Raw genomic sequence first — 15,500 nt, 5'->3', positions numbered from 1 at the left:
AGCCTCCTGAAAGGCTGACTGCTGTTCACTCTAATTGTGGGAATTTGTAGTTAATCTCTTCTAAAGCTTGGGCTGTTTCTCGCTGGCAGAGTGTCAGTCAATACTCCAACCAAGTGCAGGAGGAAAGGTGTGTCAAGCTGAGTGCTACCATCTGGGGGGATATGATTTTCTTCCCACACCTCTCACGGCATTATTTGAGGTCCAGAAATAGCTAAAACTTGCTTGTCTGTTTCCAGAGCAGTGATCGATATTTTAGCTCTCTCAAGGCTATGACATATCAGTAAGAAGTTGAGTGTAGGGTCAAACTAATGATATAAATTACTGAGCTGATGTCTAAGTGCTTTTTTGACTCTAATCTTGCACAATAGTGCACAGGAGTAAAGTTTTAAGAGAGAAGAAAACATGTAGGCTAGCTGGACATAGTATTCCTATGACCTTTGTCTTTCTTGAGTGGAAAACTAGAGAAGAGGATTTGGAGTAGTGCCTAGAGTTGTTCAAATTTTAATTCCTTAAAGCTTTTGAATTGAAATCTTTTTATTATGTTAATTGCATATGGGGAAAAATCATCTGAATGAAAGGATGAAAGTGGATATCTCGTGAGTTTCAGCAAATTTAACTGTGGTATTTGTAGACTGGAAAATAGTGCGTTTCTATTAGTACCCTGATAACCTGGGAAATCCAGGAGGAGAAGTATAAATTTACATCATTACAGAATTGCTGTAGTAGTGCTAGATCTCACTGATTCCAATATTCCATAGTTGTATTTGATTTTATATGACTGAGGGTCACAAAGATGATACAACCTTCCTTTATTTAATTTTGTGTGTGTGTGTGTGTATGTCATATTAAAATTATGTATGTAGACAGTTGCATGAATTCATATCTGAGCAAAAATAGGCTAAGTGCTTTTTTGCTTTTTTTTTTCTGGGAGAGAAACGATAGCCACTATACAACCAAGTCTCTTAGTTTGCATGCATGGTGGATTTTGGGCATGTCCATTTGTCATCCTCTGAAACAAACCTTTGATCTCACAAAGTGCACTGACAGAGAAGTTTGCTCTGTGACATTTCCTTCCATTGATTTTGAAAATCTTTACAGTGGAAAGTGTGATTCAAAGCAGATAAGGAATCAGAGGAGAAACGTGTGTACGTTCACAGCTGTTCTGTGACAATTAGAAACTCTCTGAGAAGATTCAGTTCACCTAGCTCTTGGTGTTGCTGAAGAAGGGCTTATATCACTGGAAGCCTGATTAAAAATAATAACTTTATGGTGAGGGTAAGAGGTACATTTTGTTCCATCTACAAGACGTACCAGGTGCTGGCTGCTGATGGAGGCATATGTCGAGGTAAGAGTTACTTTCTGAGAAAAGGGAAGTTTGTAGGAAGTGAGATATGCATTTGCTTTCCATGTGTCTTTTCTGTATACGTGTGTGTATGTATATATCTATATATCTGTATTTATACACAGCTAAGAGAAAAAGGAAAAAAATCTATTTCAGTAATCCTGAAGGATTTCTCAGCAGCTGTTCCCTCTCTCCCCCCTTCTCTATGTAATTCTCATTATGATATATTCAGAAAATAAGTATTTTTAAATAATTCAAAAGATCACAGTCAAAGCTGTCAGGAACATTTATAATTGCACTTTGAAATGATTTGCATTATAATTTATGCTGTGAGCTTTGGAAAACTTCTCAGATACTTGCAGTTCTCACAGCCTCTCTAAAAAGCCAAGGGAAAAGCTGTAAAGGTGGTGATACCCTTCTGCTGTTCACTTAATGATGAAGCTGATATGGACTGCATCCAACTGACAGTACAGTATATTCCTGCACGTTCTTCATGTTCTCATTCCCTGTCACAGAAGCATCATGAACTTGCTTTTGACAAGTGGCAAGCAAACAAGAATGAGGAGTGATGAGCCCTGGTATAGGCTGTGGTTTGACTTATGACAACAGAATGGTACCTGTCTCTGCTGGAAACTGTACCATGGTGTTGTATAGGGTTGATCTATCTGTAGGCTTGTACTGACACTACTCAGGCTCAGCTGTGCCCAACACACAAGCAGCATCTCATCCAGATGAATGGAGTGAGTGTATGTATAGCTTCAAGTGTGGCACTTATTCTGGTGCAGCCTATCCCACAATAAACACAAGTGGGAACACCAGCGGAAAGAAGGGAGCAAAGTAACAGAATGCTTTGTCATAGACTTCAACTGTTTTCTGAGATAGTAGTGTTAAAAAAAGTCTTAAAATATTTCACTAGGGAATGCTTCAAATCTCACCTCTGTGCTAGTAAGGCTGGTTTCAGAATGGATGGAGAACATGGTGATAAGTAAGTAATTCATAATAAATTAGGATTTATATCATAAACAGGAAAGTTTATATGTAACTTTTTGGAAATAAAGATTTGCCATAGAAGAAAAGTACAAGAGGAAGAAGAAATAAACGCTTTCATTCTTCAGGTTTATGTTTTGCTTATCTGTTCTGTCCTGTTACCCATTAGTTAATTTATTCACATGTAATTCTGTTTTTTTGAGATACATTACCAATGAATCAGCAAGCTGTGAATATCACAGGCAATTTTTATTAAGCAGATATATTTTATTAAACTTAACAGTACAAATATTAACTTCACACGTAAAGGGAAAAATCAATGTGGCTTTAGTCGGTCTAATGGCAATATCAGTTGTTAAGAAATATTGCAAGTATCTTTTTTTTTATGTGTATGAAATACATATTACTTTGCATATTGCATATTAAAAGGAGAGCCACAAAGTAGATACTGCTTACATGATGCAATGATTTCTACATAGACTTGTTTATCTGTAATTTTTTATTGTTGAAATGAGGAATGTGTCTCTGACGCATACATTTTGGCAATATATTATGACATACATTGTTTTGGAACGAGTTAAGTAAAGAAATTGTTTTACTTTTGCATCCCTTTCATTTGTTTTGCATCTACCTTTTTAAAAATCTACCTAGCTTGTTCTTTTCTGCATTTCTCTTCAATGTTTCAGAAGCGAGCATCTTTTTGGAACTGCAGTTCTCAACTTCCCAAGTAGGAAGGGATATTCTTGGTGATTTGCATTCACAAACTGTACACTTGGTTATTCCTGGTTTCCCTTCTGTAGCCTGTGCTGAAAGCAGACCTCTCAGTGTTTTGTTGTTAAAGAGTTGGAGATGCAGCAGTAGACATTAAAGTGTTCATTTATCTCTCTTAATTGCTTGGTGAGGACTTGCCACTTCTTTTGAGCTGTTCAGGTGTTTGTCTCTTGTTTAGATGTCAGCCTGAACTTCAGAACTTCATACTTATTTTCTGCTGCCATTATATCTTTTGAACTCCATTTCTTTTCATGCTGTTAATCTTTATGTAATCCATGTTCTCTACTGTGGGAGTATCGCTCGATGCTTAGCGTATACAGCAGTATTTTCCTCTTGGAAAGGAAAGAACCCAATGATTTGATGATCATATTGCATTGAAACACAAAAGAAGGGATATTACGGTAAAGCAGTTTTCCTTTGTCAGTCAGTGTATGATCCTAATGAGCAGTGCTCTTTGATTTAGTATTTGTTTGTATATGAAATAGAAACGTAGCACACTTGAATAATTTAGTTCCAGAAAAATAGATGTTGTAGCAGCAGAAAGTTCAAGTGTTCTCAACAGAACAGAGGCCTCCAGTAAAGCACAGCTTTATAAGAATATGGATTTTGTACAGAACATTACTTTTTGGATTCACAAGAAATAAGTCTGACGTATAATAAATAATCAGCAATATTTCAGAATGCATTATCCTGTGTTTTGCACAAGAACACAAGACAATAGTATTTTGAGATGATCTCTTTTCACAGTGGATTGAACAATGTTAAAGACGACTTGATACAAAAAAGAAAAATTTAATTTAAAATGATCAGAGTTGTCCTTCTTGGCATAAAAATGAACTGTACAATTGCTTCTGTTAATCCCGCTTATTCTTCTGGTGCCACTTAACAGGGTGAAGAGAATATGCAGGGCAGAACTGCTGGCAGAATTGCCAAGCAGGTGAATTATTTGTTATAAGGAGATGATGCTTTTTTTTCTTTTCTTCTTTCCTTCCCTCAATTTCAACTCCTCAACAGGTTTCTGGTGTTGTGATAAGAATAGAATTTTGCTACTGTTTTTCTTTTCTTTTCTTTTTTTTTCTTTCCTGTGAGGAAGAAGTCTTCTGCAGCGTTTATGTTTGTATAATTATCTAGAAGATGGATTTAAAACCAGTGAAACAACAGGAGCAATACAGGGAGGTTTGCCACAACAAACTACACCTACGCCTAGTTTTGAAAAGTTCATTGAGAATCCAAGGTAGTGTTCCCCTGGATTAGTGTTTAATATTGGAAGACTGAAAGTGTTGTTGTGTGATAATAGCATTCCAGCTTAAATTTAAAAAGAATGTTCCCCATAGTGTTTGTGCTTAGAAATAATTAATTGATTTATGTAGCTGAGACAGAATATTTAACCCAACTGTATTGTCAGAGATGCTGGAGAAAAGCATTGCTGTTTATCTGATGAGAGTAGTGAAAGTGTAGTGTATTTAAGGGTAATAACACTGAGGTCATAGTCAAAAGTGTTAGAGTTCCAGTAGAAAACTAAAGCAGAAGCAATATTGTGGATATAAACGATGAAGAATATCAGAATTGAAAACAAGTAATGTTACTTATCAAAAAGGGAGAAGGGATATATTTCCTATTAAAGACCAAATCCTGTAGAACTGTGAGATGAAAGGTGAGCTCTTCCTGCAGAGGACAAGTGTGTATTTATGCAGTCTATATTTGAATAGTTGTGAAGAATTTCACAACTTAGAGAAGATTTAAGTGCCTGTTTCTTATTACAGCTGTATGAATTCAATAAAGATGCATTGCCCTAGGTAAAGAGACTACTGACTGATGAATTGAAGAAATAAAAAGGCTTGTCCCACCTGTGTTTGGAAGAAGGAGTTACTTTAGTGTGGAATCAGTCACAGGGTTTTGTACTGTCCTTTCTCATGTCATGAGCTCTGTTTTTGTGACCTCTGCAGTTTTAAGCAGATCAATCAAGTTTTTTTTTCCCTGTGGATCATCACGGTCATCAAGTTATACATGACAAGTCAACTTGCTGTTCCCCTTCCCAGGGCAGTGTTTCTAAGCCAACTACAAGTTTTCAAAAGCTTCTTTTTGCTCCTTTGGTGGGAACTTGCATTTTTGTGCTTTCCCTGGTAGGGATGTTGTTGATTCTATACAGCCAAGTGTCTGTGAAAGAGAAGCCAGGTTGTTTTTGTTTTATTTACGATGGATGCATTAACAAGTCAGAGGAAATAGATGGTAAGGGCTGATTCTCTACCTGCTAGTTGTGTGGAACCCCATAAAATGCATCAGAGCTGCAACCATTTTTGTGGGCTATTACACTTAGAGTACTTAGGATCCTTAAGCCTTTTTAGAAGAGATATAAGTATTAACTAAGTGATTTTATTTGAATTGTCATTAAACCAAGCCTAGGCAATGTATTTATTCATGATTCTCAGTAGGCAGGGATGGAACATTCCAAACAAATGTTTTGTGCACATCGGGTTTTAAATGTCATTGAGTGCAATGAAAAACTTCTGTACCATAAGTAATTGAAATCTTTATAGAAGTTGTGTTTCTCAGATAGGCTTTGTAAGCATAGTTGTTGTAGATGGAAAAGAAAATCTGTTTTCCTGTGTCCTGCCATTGTACATATTATTCAGGGAAAACCTCAATCTTTATTCTAAAGACTAAAAGCTGACCTTACGAAGTTTAAGGAAATAACAGAGGTGGAGTGATGGAGAAATGGAGTTATGAAGCATTTCTCCACACACCAAAAACTAGAATATTTTGAAACATTTCCTATACTGTGCTCTCTTCTGTCAGTAAGAGCAGTGGAAGAGCCAAATTAACTGACTAAGCTTAAAAGTATCTGGGAATATTATATTACAACAAATCAATAGACTGATGGTATAAGCAAAACAGCTTGCAGTTACTGAAGACCTGAAAGTGCAAATTTTTGCTGAATTGTTCTGCTTTGTAATCTAGATCTTAAAACTTCTAAAAATGAATTTGCTCCATTCCCAGATGTGTATGGTGAAAATGGCACTTATTTTTGGTTTATTTTTGGTTTTATTATTTAGGTGTTACCTAATGTTTGGAGAACAGATTTAGTATGTATGTAATTACACAGTGGAAATCCTAGGAATGGGTTTAAATTTGATTTGTCCACATATAATTATATTGAAAAGGGAGTAGGAAACCTTGATGGTTTTTGAGTATTGGAAGATTTCAAAAAGTCGCTAGGATTTTGTATTTTTTATGGTATGGTACGATGCCTCACATCTGAGTCAACTTCCACCCAAATTCTCCTGTAGTACAAAATTGGCATCCAAGTTTGTCGTATTTCAAAGTAGAAAGTGAGGTCATGACCTATAGCTAGGTTAATTCAAGGATTATTTTGTTATCACACAAGTGCAGAGTGGTTTTTCACTCTCTTCAGATACATGCACACTGCCCCAGGACACAGTGCAAAGTTTGGTGGCAGAGGTAAGCTTGTCCTCAATTAAAAACCTTTGTGGATCTAATGATTAATAGATCTAATATAGCTATGGCTTATGTACTCATTCTTCTTCTTTTTTTTCCCTTCTAACAGTTCAGAGGGTTTAGCTTTTAGATACTGGCAACTGGGTTAGCTTTTTGTGTCCTCCTTGATGCATGTTGTGACATAACATATAAAACAAAGGAAAGTCAGTACATGCATACTTAAAGTAAACTTAATTTAAAAACAAGGAAAATACCCTAATTAATTTAATTTTTATTTAAGGCAGTGTTACTGCTTGGACAGATTTTTTAATGCAACGTTTAACTTCAAACAAAAATATGACAATTCAGTGGCAAAAGGCTAATACACATGTTGTGCTGCTTAAGAAGGGATGAACGTGGTGACCTTAATAAAACTGCATTATTACCTTAGCAGGAGGAAATTCCTGCTTGATTTCCATTCATTATTAATTTAAAATGGAACTACTTTGGAAGTATATGAATTTTCTTGTAAATGATGCATCAGTGGTCTGCACTGGATGATTTATTTCTGTGTTGTTAGTTCTGTGTGTCAAGGATAATCACCTTGAGGTGCTGTCTAGTTACTACTTATGTTACATGTGACCAAGTCCTGACTTTACCTCTGCAAGTGATCTTTATCCTATGCATTCATAAAGTCATTCTAAGAGGTTTCCAACAAGACCTACAGTTTTTCATTTTCTTTTGTAGATGAACATATCATAAATGGTATGACCATTTCTTGCAAAATAAAATTTATTCACAAATGGAGAGAGTAACAGAAACAAAATGTACCAAGAGAATGCAATATTTTGCTGACAGTTGAACTTGGTATCTATCAGGTACAGAAAGTATTAAATCTCAGTTTGAATTCTTCTGTCCTTGGAAAATTTGTTTTTTGTTTGGCAGACACTTGTTACTCTGTATATCATCATCCATGTTAAATATATCCATTCTGTGTCTTGTTCATCACAAACAATTCACCATTGCTGATGTTTCATTTGAATTTGTATACTTAGATGCATCAGTTTGGCATTCAACACATCTGTTTACCTATATTAGGAGAAAACAAGTTGTTATGTAGGGAGACCAATCTCACATTCCAATTTAGAATCTAGATATTGTACAGTTGTAGTTAATTAAATTTGAGTGAACTAATACTGTTTTGAAGAGCACTGAGGAATGTTTTAGGAGAATCTTTTGCTTTTGTTTTCTATGTTAGACAGGGTTATGAAGAACTGGAGAGACAACTGAAAGAAGTCTTTAAGGAAAGAAGCAATATTCTTCGTCAGCTGTTAAAAACTTCCAAAGAACTTGAGGGAATTAAGGTAAATCTCCAGGTAAGATTATGTCTGGGTTCCTTTGGCTTAGAATTACTTGGGTTTTTCATACTACTGTCTATTTCGTGAGAGGGAAAAAAAAATCCATTGTTATTGCTGATTTCATGAAGTGAAAATAGTTCTTTTGATCTTGCACTAAAGTATTGTTTTCAAGGGAAGTGTAGTCTGAATGAGTTGGGCTCTTTGTCCACTTATTCAAAATAAAAAACAAAAGAGAGGAAGGAAATGTGAAAACAAAATACAGTAGATCAAAAGAAGAAACAGGAAAGAATAAGCTGTCTTAGTTGACAGCTTATTTATCGACAGCTGCATTTATCCTGGCAGCTACTAAGAAAGGATTTCCTTTCCTTCTGTAGGCTTCCTCTTTACTCTTGAGCTGCATACATGCAGCTTGGAGTAGCTGCTCACTTTACCTAGCTTACATGCAATCTGGATTTACTGCAGGGGATTACTTCACAAGTTTAACTGACAAACTGTTTTAGGAGAGCTGCCGGCCAGCCGTTCAGAGTTGAGATACCTCTACATCTAACTGAGGGAGGTTTTCTGGCTGAAAGGACACTGGTCAAATTAAATCTGTGATCAAATCTGAGCAAAAAGCAGAGACCCTACTCTGCATCCAAAGTATTGAAATGATCAGATGATTCCTTAAGAGCACGCCTATCTACCTGATACAGCCTGTTGGTCTAGTAAAGACTCATTTTCAGTTGAGAGTTTCGGTATTGCATGCCATTTTAAAGGACAGTGTTCTCATGACATTGGGTATTTTCCATCATATTGATGTAAGCTAAGTGGGAAAAATATATCGAGTAGCATCTTTTATACATTTCATAGAATACAGGTACTGTGTCTCAGTGCTATATTGTAGTATGCTGTGCTACATTTTTCTATACACCAGAATCCTCTCCTTCTAATCAATGTGTACTGTGCGCTATAGAACACTTTCCCCATTTTACAAAAGAGTAACCAATCAATCATTTCACTACTGAGTAACACTAATGATGTCTTGAGTAACTGATTTCTTGCTTTGCTATCAGTCTTTGAAAAACGATGAAGCATCAGCCAGAAGTGATGTGCAGAAACTTCTGGAACTGGGCCAAAAGCAAAGGTGAGAATACCTCCTCCCTTTTCTTTCACTTTCTAGAATGAAAGCAGTAACATTAGAAAATGCCACCTTTCCTTTTGCCTTAAATTTTAGACAGTCATGTAGTCTGGATTCTGCTGATCATAACATTAACAGTAAAATAAAGGCAAGGAACTCTATCTTGTGAAAAGAACTTGAAACAAATGGCATGTGCGCTGATACTGGACAGACATTAAAAATGCTGCGTGGAGATACCTGCTAAGGAAAAGGATTTTGAATTTCTCAGGAAGATTTAGGTATGAAACTTTCTGTTTCTGTCATTGTTCAGCACTGTGACCCACTTAGTCATTGGAGTTTGGACCAGTAAATCGTGTCATTAATGTAACTTCAATCACAAGTAAACATAACTAGTATAGAGATCACCTTATTTCAAACAATATTATATAAAGGATGCATCTATATCTCATACTTTCCTCTGGAGAACACCACACATAAATTACAGTATTTAGTTCCTTCAATGTTAGAAATGCACGACTTAAATCCCTTGGCCCTCTTATTGCTGGCATTTTATGTATTTAGTAGAAGCACGTATGGCAATGCAGGAAGGCTTGTGACAAGAACCTTCCATTCTTCAACAGAAAGCAAGTTGGAGCCATATAAAATACCACAGAGTTTTTGGAGGCTACCAGGCTACTGGAAAACCATGGTATAGTTTCCATCACTAAAACCTGGTGGGATGATTCCCATGATTGGAGTCCGCTATCAATGCCTAAAAGCTGTTCAGAAGGGACAGACAAGGAAGGAGGGAAGGAGGCATTGCCCTCTATGTCAAGAAGGAATAGAGTGTGAAGAGCTGCTTGAAACATCAGTATTTCAGAATGATTACTTTAGTTAGTACAATAAGGGAGTTGATTTGTGCTGATGATGCACTGGTTCCATGCTGCTCGATCTCTATTTCAAATCAGTATGTTTCAACCTAGCATTGTACAAATTGCTGTAGTAATAGAGGCCTGAACAAACAAAAAATTGATCCAGTAGCACACAAATTCTGTTCTGGTACGAGTTTAGGTGCTTTCCACTCCAGATTAATTTTCTTTGAGTTGAATTGCCAGCTGAATGTCAGCTCAGTTCTGTGTTGCTCCTTTTTCATGAAAGATTACTGCAAGAAACAGCTCTGAAAACTCTCAACAGAAGTTCTGAAATATGTCAGTCTTGTACTATGTGACAGCTCCAAAATGTGTCATGTGGGTAGAAGGAGATCACCAGCAGAGGATCTCAGCCTGCTGCAATCACTTGGAAGAAATTCTGTGATTGCATCTGAAATGCAAAAATGTTTTGATTCAAATAATGCCTAGTCCAAACTATTACCTTGTTTTTTCTCATCCATTTTTATGCCAGAATTTTCTACTGACTTTTCTGTTGTTTCTTTCTAGAAAGAGACGTGAAAGTTGAATTTTATTATGAAGTGTTTTTATAACGTTTTTTGAAGTTGTCCTTGATAACTGTGTTGTTTCAGTCTGATATATTTTCAGAAGCCAAATTACCTTGATTTTATTGTGAAAATCTATTTTCCTAGAAAGTATACACTGGTAGATATTCTCTACAACAAATTATTCGGTGAATGATGGTGCCAGACAAAAATTGTCTGATGGAATTCGGTACACTTTACATGTAGTTCATGAGGTTTTCTTAATTCTATTAGTAAGACACCTAGCACATGCAGCACATCTGTCAGTTACTCTTATAATTAAAAAAAAATAAAAATCTATTCTTGAAGCTGATAAGTGAATTCTTAATGGACACTTGGGATGAAGTTTGTTTTGTGTTTTCGACTAGGGAAGAAATGAAATCTCTCCAGGAAGCCTTTCAAAAGCAGCTTAATGAGGCAGCTGAGAAAGCAGAAAAGCAGCAGGCTACTGTGAGTCTCTGTCCCTTTTCCAATTTTTGAGTTCTTTCTTTCTGTCTTTTTAAAATTCCTTCTAACATAGAGACTTTGTCATCATCTCATGTAAAAACAAAATCTTAGGTTTGAGGTATGTAGTACTCTATAAGAATCAGAAGAAAGGAGTGGAGAAAATTCATATGTTTGGAAAAACTAATATGTTTGTCTAATTTCTGTGAGCTTTGGGAATATTTACCCAGTATCTTGAAGATTTGGGCCCAAGTCCTTATGCCAGTGAGGTACTTTTAAAGATCCTCATGTCTTACCTGTACCAGAGTACACTGTCATACTGCCATTGACATTTATTTAATTGCTGCTGATTGTAGTATGTGGTACAGTATATATAGTTGTGTATTTGACACTGATCTCACTATCACTAGAAAAAATTCAAAGCATGAATAGCCAAATTTTGCTATTGCAGGAGGAAAAAAAAGGATCATTCTTTGTTTAATTCTTCAATATAAGCATGAACATGTTCTTATGTTGGTCAGTGGTATTCTTATAGCATGAACATAAATTGACTAGATAATATCCAGAGATTCCTTCAGCCCTCAAGTATTCTGTGATTCTCATTCTGGGCTTGTAAACAATCTGCTAGAAGATTTTGTAGGTGTATTTTTAGTTTCACATTGTGTAATCACTGGTATATTTGGTAATATTTTATTGGTTTTGAGACTCAATAAACTAGAGTGTTCCCAAGACAGAGATTTAAAATGAATTGCATAATTCAGTGAATATTCAGAAATGCCTTCTTTTTCCTTCACGTGTCTTTTGTGTGTGTTTATGTCCTTGGTATGCAACATATGAGCTCGTTATTTTAATGATTATTTTAAATATTTATGATTTAAGAAGTAAAATATTGCTATTGAATGTAATGAATGTCTGCAATGTGTTCAGTAAGAGAAGAGATCTTTGTTCCAATTCATCAGTTGACCCAAGGTGAATAGTCATGATGATCAAACTACATGTTAGGTGCTTAAATTGGAATATTTGAATTCTTAGTATCTAAAGCAGATTCTAGTGTCTTCGGCAGCTGTCACAGTGCACTGCTACTAGCACTCTCAGGTTCCTGTGAGAGTATTACCATCAAATGTAGGATCTGGAGGTTAGTGGAACACACAAGTACTCCCTTGATATGCAGTTGGGATGCAAGAAGGAGCTGGCTAGATTCTGGAGTTGGGAAGGCAAATGCAGGTCCCTCCATTTGGACTTGATCATTGATGTCACAAATGTCTAACATAAAAGCCATCTAGTATTGAATTATGATTTATGTGGGTCATTTGTACTTGGGTTATAAACAGATATATGTACTCTCTTTCCCTTTGTTAATCAGAAATCAGAACTGTAGAGGTAACGTTTTACCAGTTCCTTTGTCTCTCACAAAGTATAATTACTAGATTGTTAATACATGTAGGCTTAATGAGAGAATAAAAGCCCTCTTCTGTTCTTGAGGGGAAAAAATAAATAGTATGCTGTACTGAACTTAAAAAGAATGAACTATACTTGAGTCTTTCTCAATAGTCAGGCCAGAGTGTATATAGAAATTGCAATCTACACTTGTATGAGTTTTCTCATTAAGAAACTTATGCTGAAATAAAGGAATAAAGCCACGTTCTCTCTCTTGGATATAATCAAAACAGGCTATTCTAACATTGTCTTAATTGTCTTTTTACAGATACATTGACAAATTCTCGCTAGCTTTTGTGGCTGAGCAAATTTTAGGCCCTGCAAATTAAATGTGGAAAATGTATTTTGTCATTTTGTCTCTGTATTCCATCTTGAGACATGAGATGAACTCAGCTGTGGGTTAAATAAATCTCAGCTATAGCAGACGGATTATTGGCTCTGTTCTTCATGACACAGTGCTGTCTTTTTAACTTGAGCACTGGTGCCTTGCACGAATTCAGCCCCCAGAATAGTGCTTTGGAAGAGCATAAAACAACAGAAACAAAACAAAACCAACAAAAAATAAGACACAAGGAAAAAAAATCCCTGAGTTATTAATAGAACTGGGAGTGTTGCCATGTGGTTAGAGAAACTGAATTCTTGAACTGTATTCTTAAAGTTGCCAATAATAGAATACTTAATTGGCCACTGATTTTAAGGAAGGCTGCGATGAATCCTTGGTTTGTGACACTTATTTCCATATGCCTGAGGGTAAAATGTACATGTTCACAAATAATGAGACTGAATGAATATTCCAAAAGTGCTTTGGGGTCCTCAGATGAAAGCTGCAATAGAAACAGAAATAAATATTATTACTGTCACACAGAGTTACTCTACACCCGATTTCTCCCATATTTTTGAAAACAATATGAATTTTGAAAGAAGGTCTAGTGTTACTTTGAGGCAAGCCTAGCTTGAGTTTAATTCTAATTTAATGAATTGAGTTTAATTCTAATCAAGCTTAAGCACACTTTATCCTACAGGATTTGGTGAATTAAGTCTGTATTTTCTATCTGAGTAAATAAGCATAAGGTTACATTTCTCAGCACCATGTGCACTAAATGCTGAGGAGGGGTTGCAAACACAGAGCCCTTTTGTTCTCTCGCATAAGGCAATATATATAGATGCTAATGTTTGTGTTCAAGAGGGAACAACAGTGAGATGGTGATGTCTATTACATAAAAGCAAAGTGTATGCAAGAGGATGAGGATTCTCTTTCTCCAAGAAGTGAAGAAACAGAATTCAGGTTGGAGGACTGATTTTTTACAGTTGCTAACAGAGAAGTAGAAAACAATGCATTTGTGTAACTTTTTCAGTGAACTTTCTTTTTTTTTCAGTGAACTTGAATACAGAAGATAGTAGTGATTCTTGCTTCTGCCTTAGGTTAACAGGCTCTTGAGAGCTTTTTGAAAGCTGGCTGTTCGTTTGACTGTGTTTCATACTAACTGCTTGCATTTTCTCAGCTAGCTACTATTTTAGGAAGTCACTTTGAGTCTGTAAAGTTGGTTCCCATAAATTTCTCTCAAAGTGTATGAAACCAGCTGGACTGCTTTAGATGAGAGAGACAGTGAAGAATGAAGCAGGGAAATTATGACAGGGGCTGGAAGGGGACAGAAAAAAAAAAACAACAGCGAAACTAGAGTGGGTAGACTAATTTTAGACTGCCTTTCTCATTTTGCTCCTGCTGCTATCGTATATCATGGTAATAGTTTTTAGAAAGGTGTGGTGATGGGATTGTTTGACAGTATAATTATTCTACGGCCTGTCAAAATGAAGGTGAAAATATGTCTGCAGAAAATCCCACTGTGATTTGTTAAAAAATAAAAACAATATGATTAATTGGATATCAGTATGGATAAGGATGTTCTTAGTAATAAAGCACAAATATAATGCTCAGGATTAAATTCTGATATATCTATCACCAAACAGGAATCCTAAGAAATATTACAAACTCATAAGAAGATAGGATATCCATTTCACTCCAACCTGTTTTATTTATTAGCAGTTCTTGTGACAAAGTCGTAAATGCCTCTATGACAAAAATGTTTCTTCATTAAATTACAGCTTAACATTGAAAAGTTGTTCGTGCAAGGAATCCTGGCAGACAAGATATGTTTAGCTTTGGTTTCAGAGATATTGGACACTTTGTAGATTATTCTCTCCTTTTACCAAATGATAGAATATTTTCTATGTTTTATAGTCTCAGTCACTTTCTCTGGCTTTTAGAATCATTTTCTACATAGTAATTTGAAAATGAGACCATGACAGTCAGTGTTGAGTATGTTAGGTTTACTTACTTAGTCAACGGTGTCAATGAATGTATTTCAGTCCCATCTTAACTGTTCTGATGTTAGTCCTGAGCAATGTTGATGATGTCTGTAGGTAAGCAATAAGTGTATAGCTGAGCTCTGACTGTGCAGTAATGACTTTGTTGGTATTCCTCCACTTTCTGTCCATGGTAAATATCTGTCTCATAGAATTAGGTCACAGCCACCTGCTAAAGCATTTTGTATTTCAGTGGGGAAATATCTAATTTGAACATTTCAAGTTCACACACTGTGAGTAAAGGCTACTGGGTGAAAACTGTTGCCTTTAATAAATGTAATGAGCTCTGAAGCACTCAAAGCTCTGAGTACCTTGGATATTTGTCTCCAGAAGAACATGAAAAGTTCATTCTTAGAACCACCAATACATTTTCATTATGTGTTTTCATAATTACTGCTAGATAGTGATTAAAGACAGCCAACAGTAGGAAAGATCTGAAAGTCAAACAAGAACAAAGAGCAGATAGAAAGTGGAAAAGCTGCAGAAAGATTCATAGTTTATTATTTCATTTAGTACACCTCTCCTCTAACAAAGAAAAGCACTCAAAAGCTTACTATGCTAGCAGGATCTGGAGGATGAAAGCAGAACTTGTACTGTTCTTGAAAGCAGTTTCTGCACTGTTGTCATTTGTGCTTTAAACTCCACTTTTCAACTTGAGATTCTGAAGCAGTGTTGTAGTCCGTTACTATGCCTTGACATTAGGAGTAAAACCATCACACAAATTGCTGGTTAAATTAACAGCCCTGTGGTGTCTGTCAATGGTTTACGGGCAGGTTTGGCCCAGTTCAGTGACTT

The 15,500-nt window shown here is 35.9% G+C and overlaps 1 protein-coding gene across 3 annotated transcripts in view; it reads left to right on the top strand.

Moving 5' to 3' along the window:
• Nucleotides 1–15,500, top strand: part of LUZP2 (leucine zipper protein 2) — a 117,031-nt gene that overhangs the window by 43,390 nt on the left and 58,141 nt on the right. The window contains exons 1-4 of one of the 3 annotated variants that reach the window (XM_010710706.4): nucleotides 1,083–1,345; nucleotides 7,794–7,911; nucleotides 8,946–9,016; nucleotides 10,829–10,910. In XM_010710706.4, coding sequence (XP_010709008.2) covers nucleotides 1,338–1,345; nucleotides 7,794–7,911; nucleotides 8,946–9,016; nucleotides 10,829–10,910 — 279 coding nt within the window. In that variant the 5' untranslated portion in view covers nucleotides 1,083–1,337. Of the gene's footprint in view, nucleotides 1–1,082; nucleotides 1,346–7,793; nucleotides 7,912–8,945; nucleotides 9,017–10,828; nucleotides 10,911–15,500 lie in introns of those variants that run through there. The other 2 variants (XM_085223904.1, XM_010710705.4) reach the window with 2 other exon arrangements.

The sequence above is a fragment of the Meleagris gallopavo genome, chromosome 5 (genome assembly GCF_905368555.1).
Source record: "Meleagris gallopavo chromosome 5, MGAL_WU_HG_1.1, whole genome shotgun sequence".
Taxonomy (NCBI): Eukaryota; Metazoa; Chordata; class Aves; order Galliformes; family Phasianidae; genus Meleagris; species Meleagris gallopavo.
Note: the sequence above shows the minus strand (reverse complement) of the source record. Positions and strands in the feature narration are given on the sequence as shown.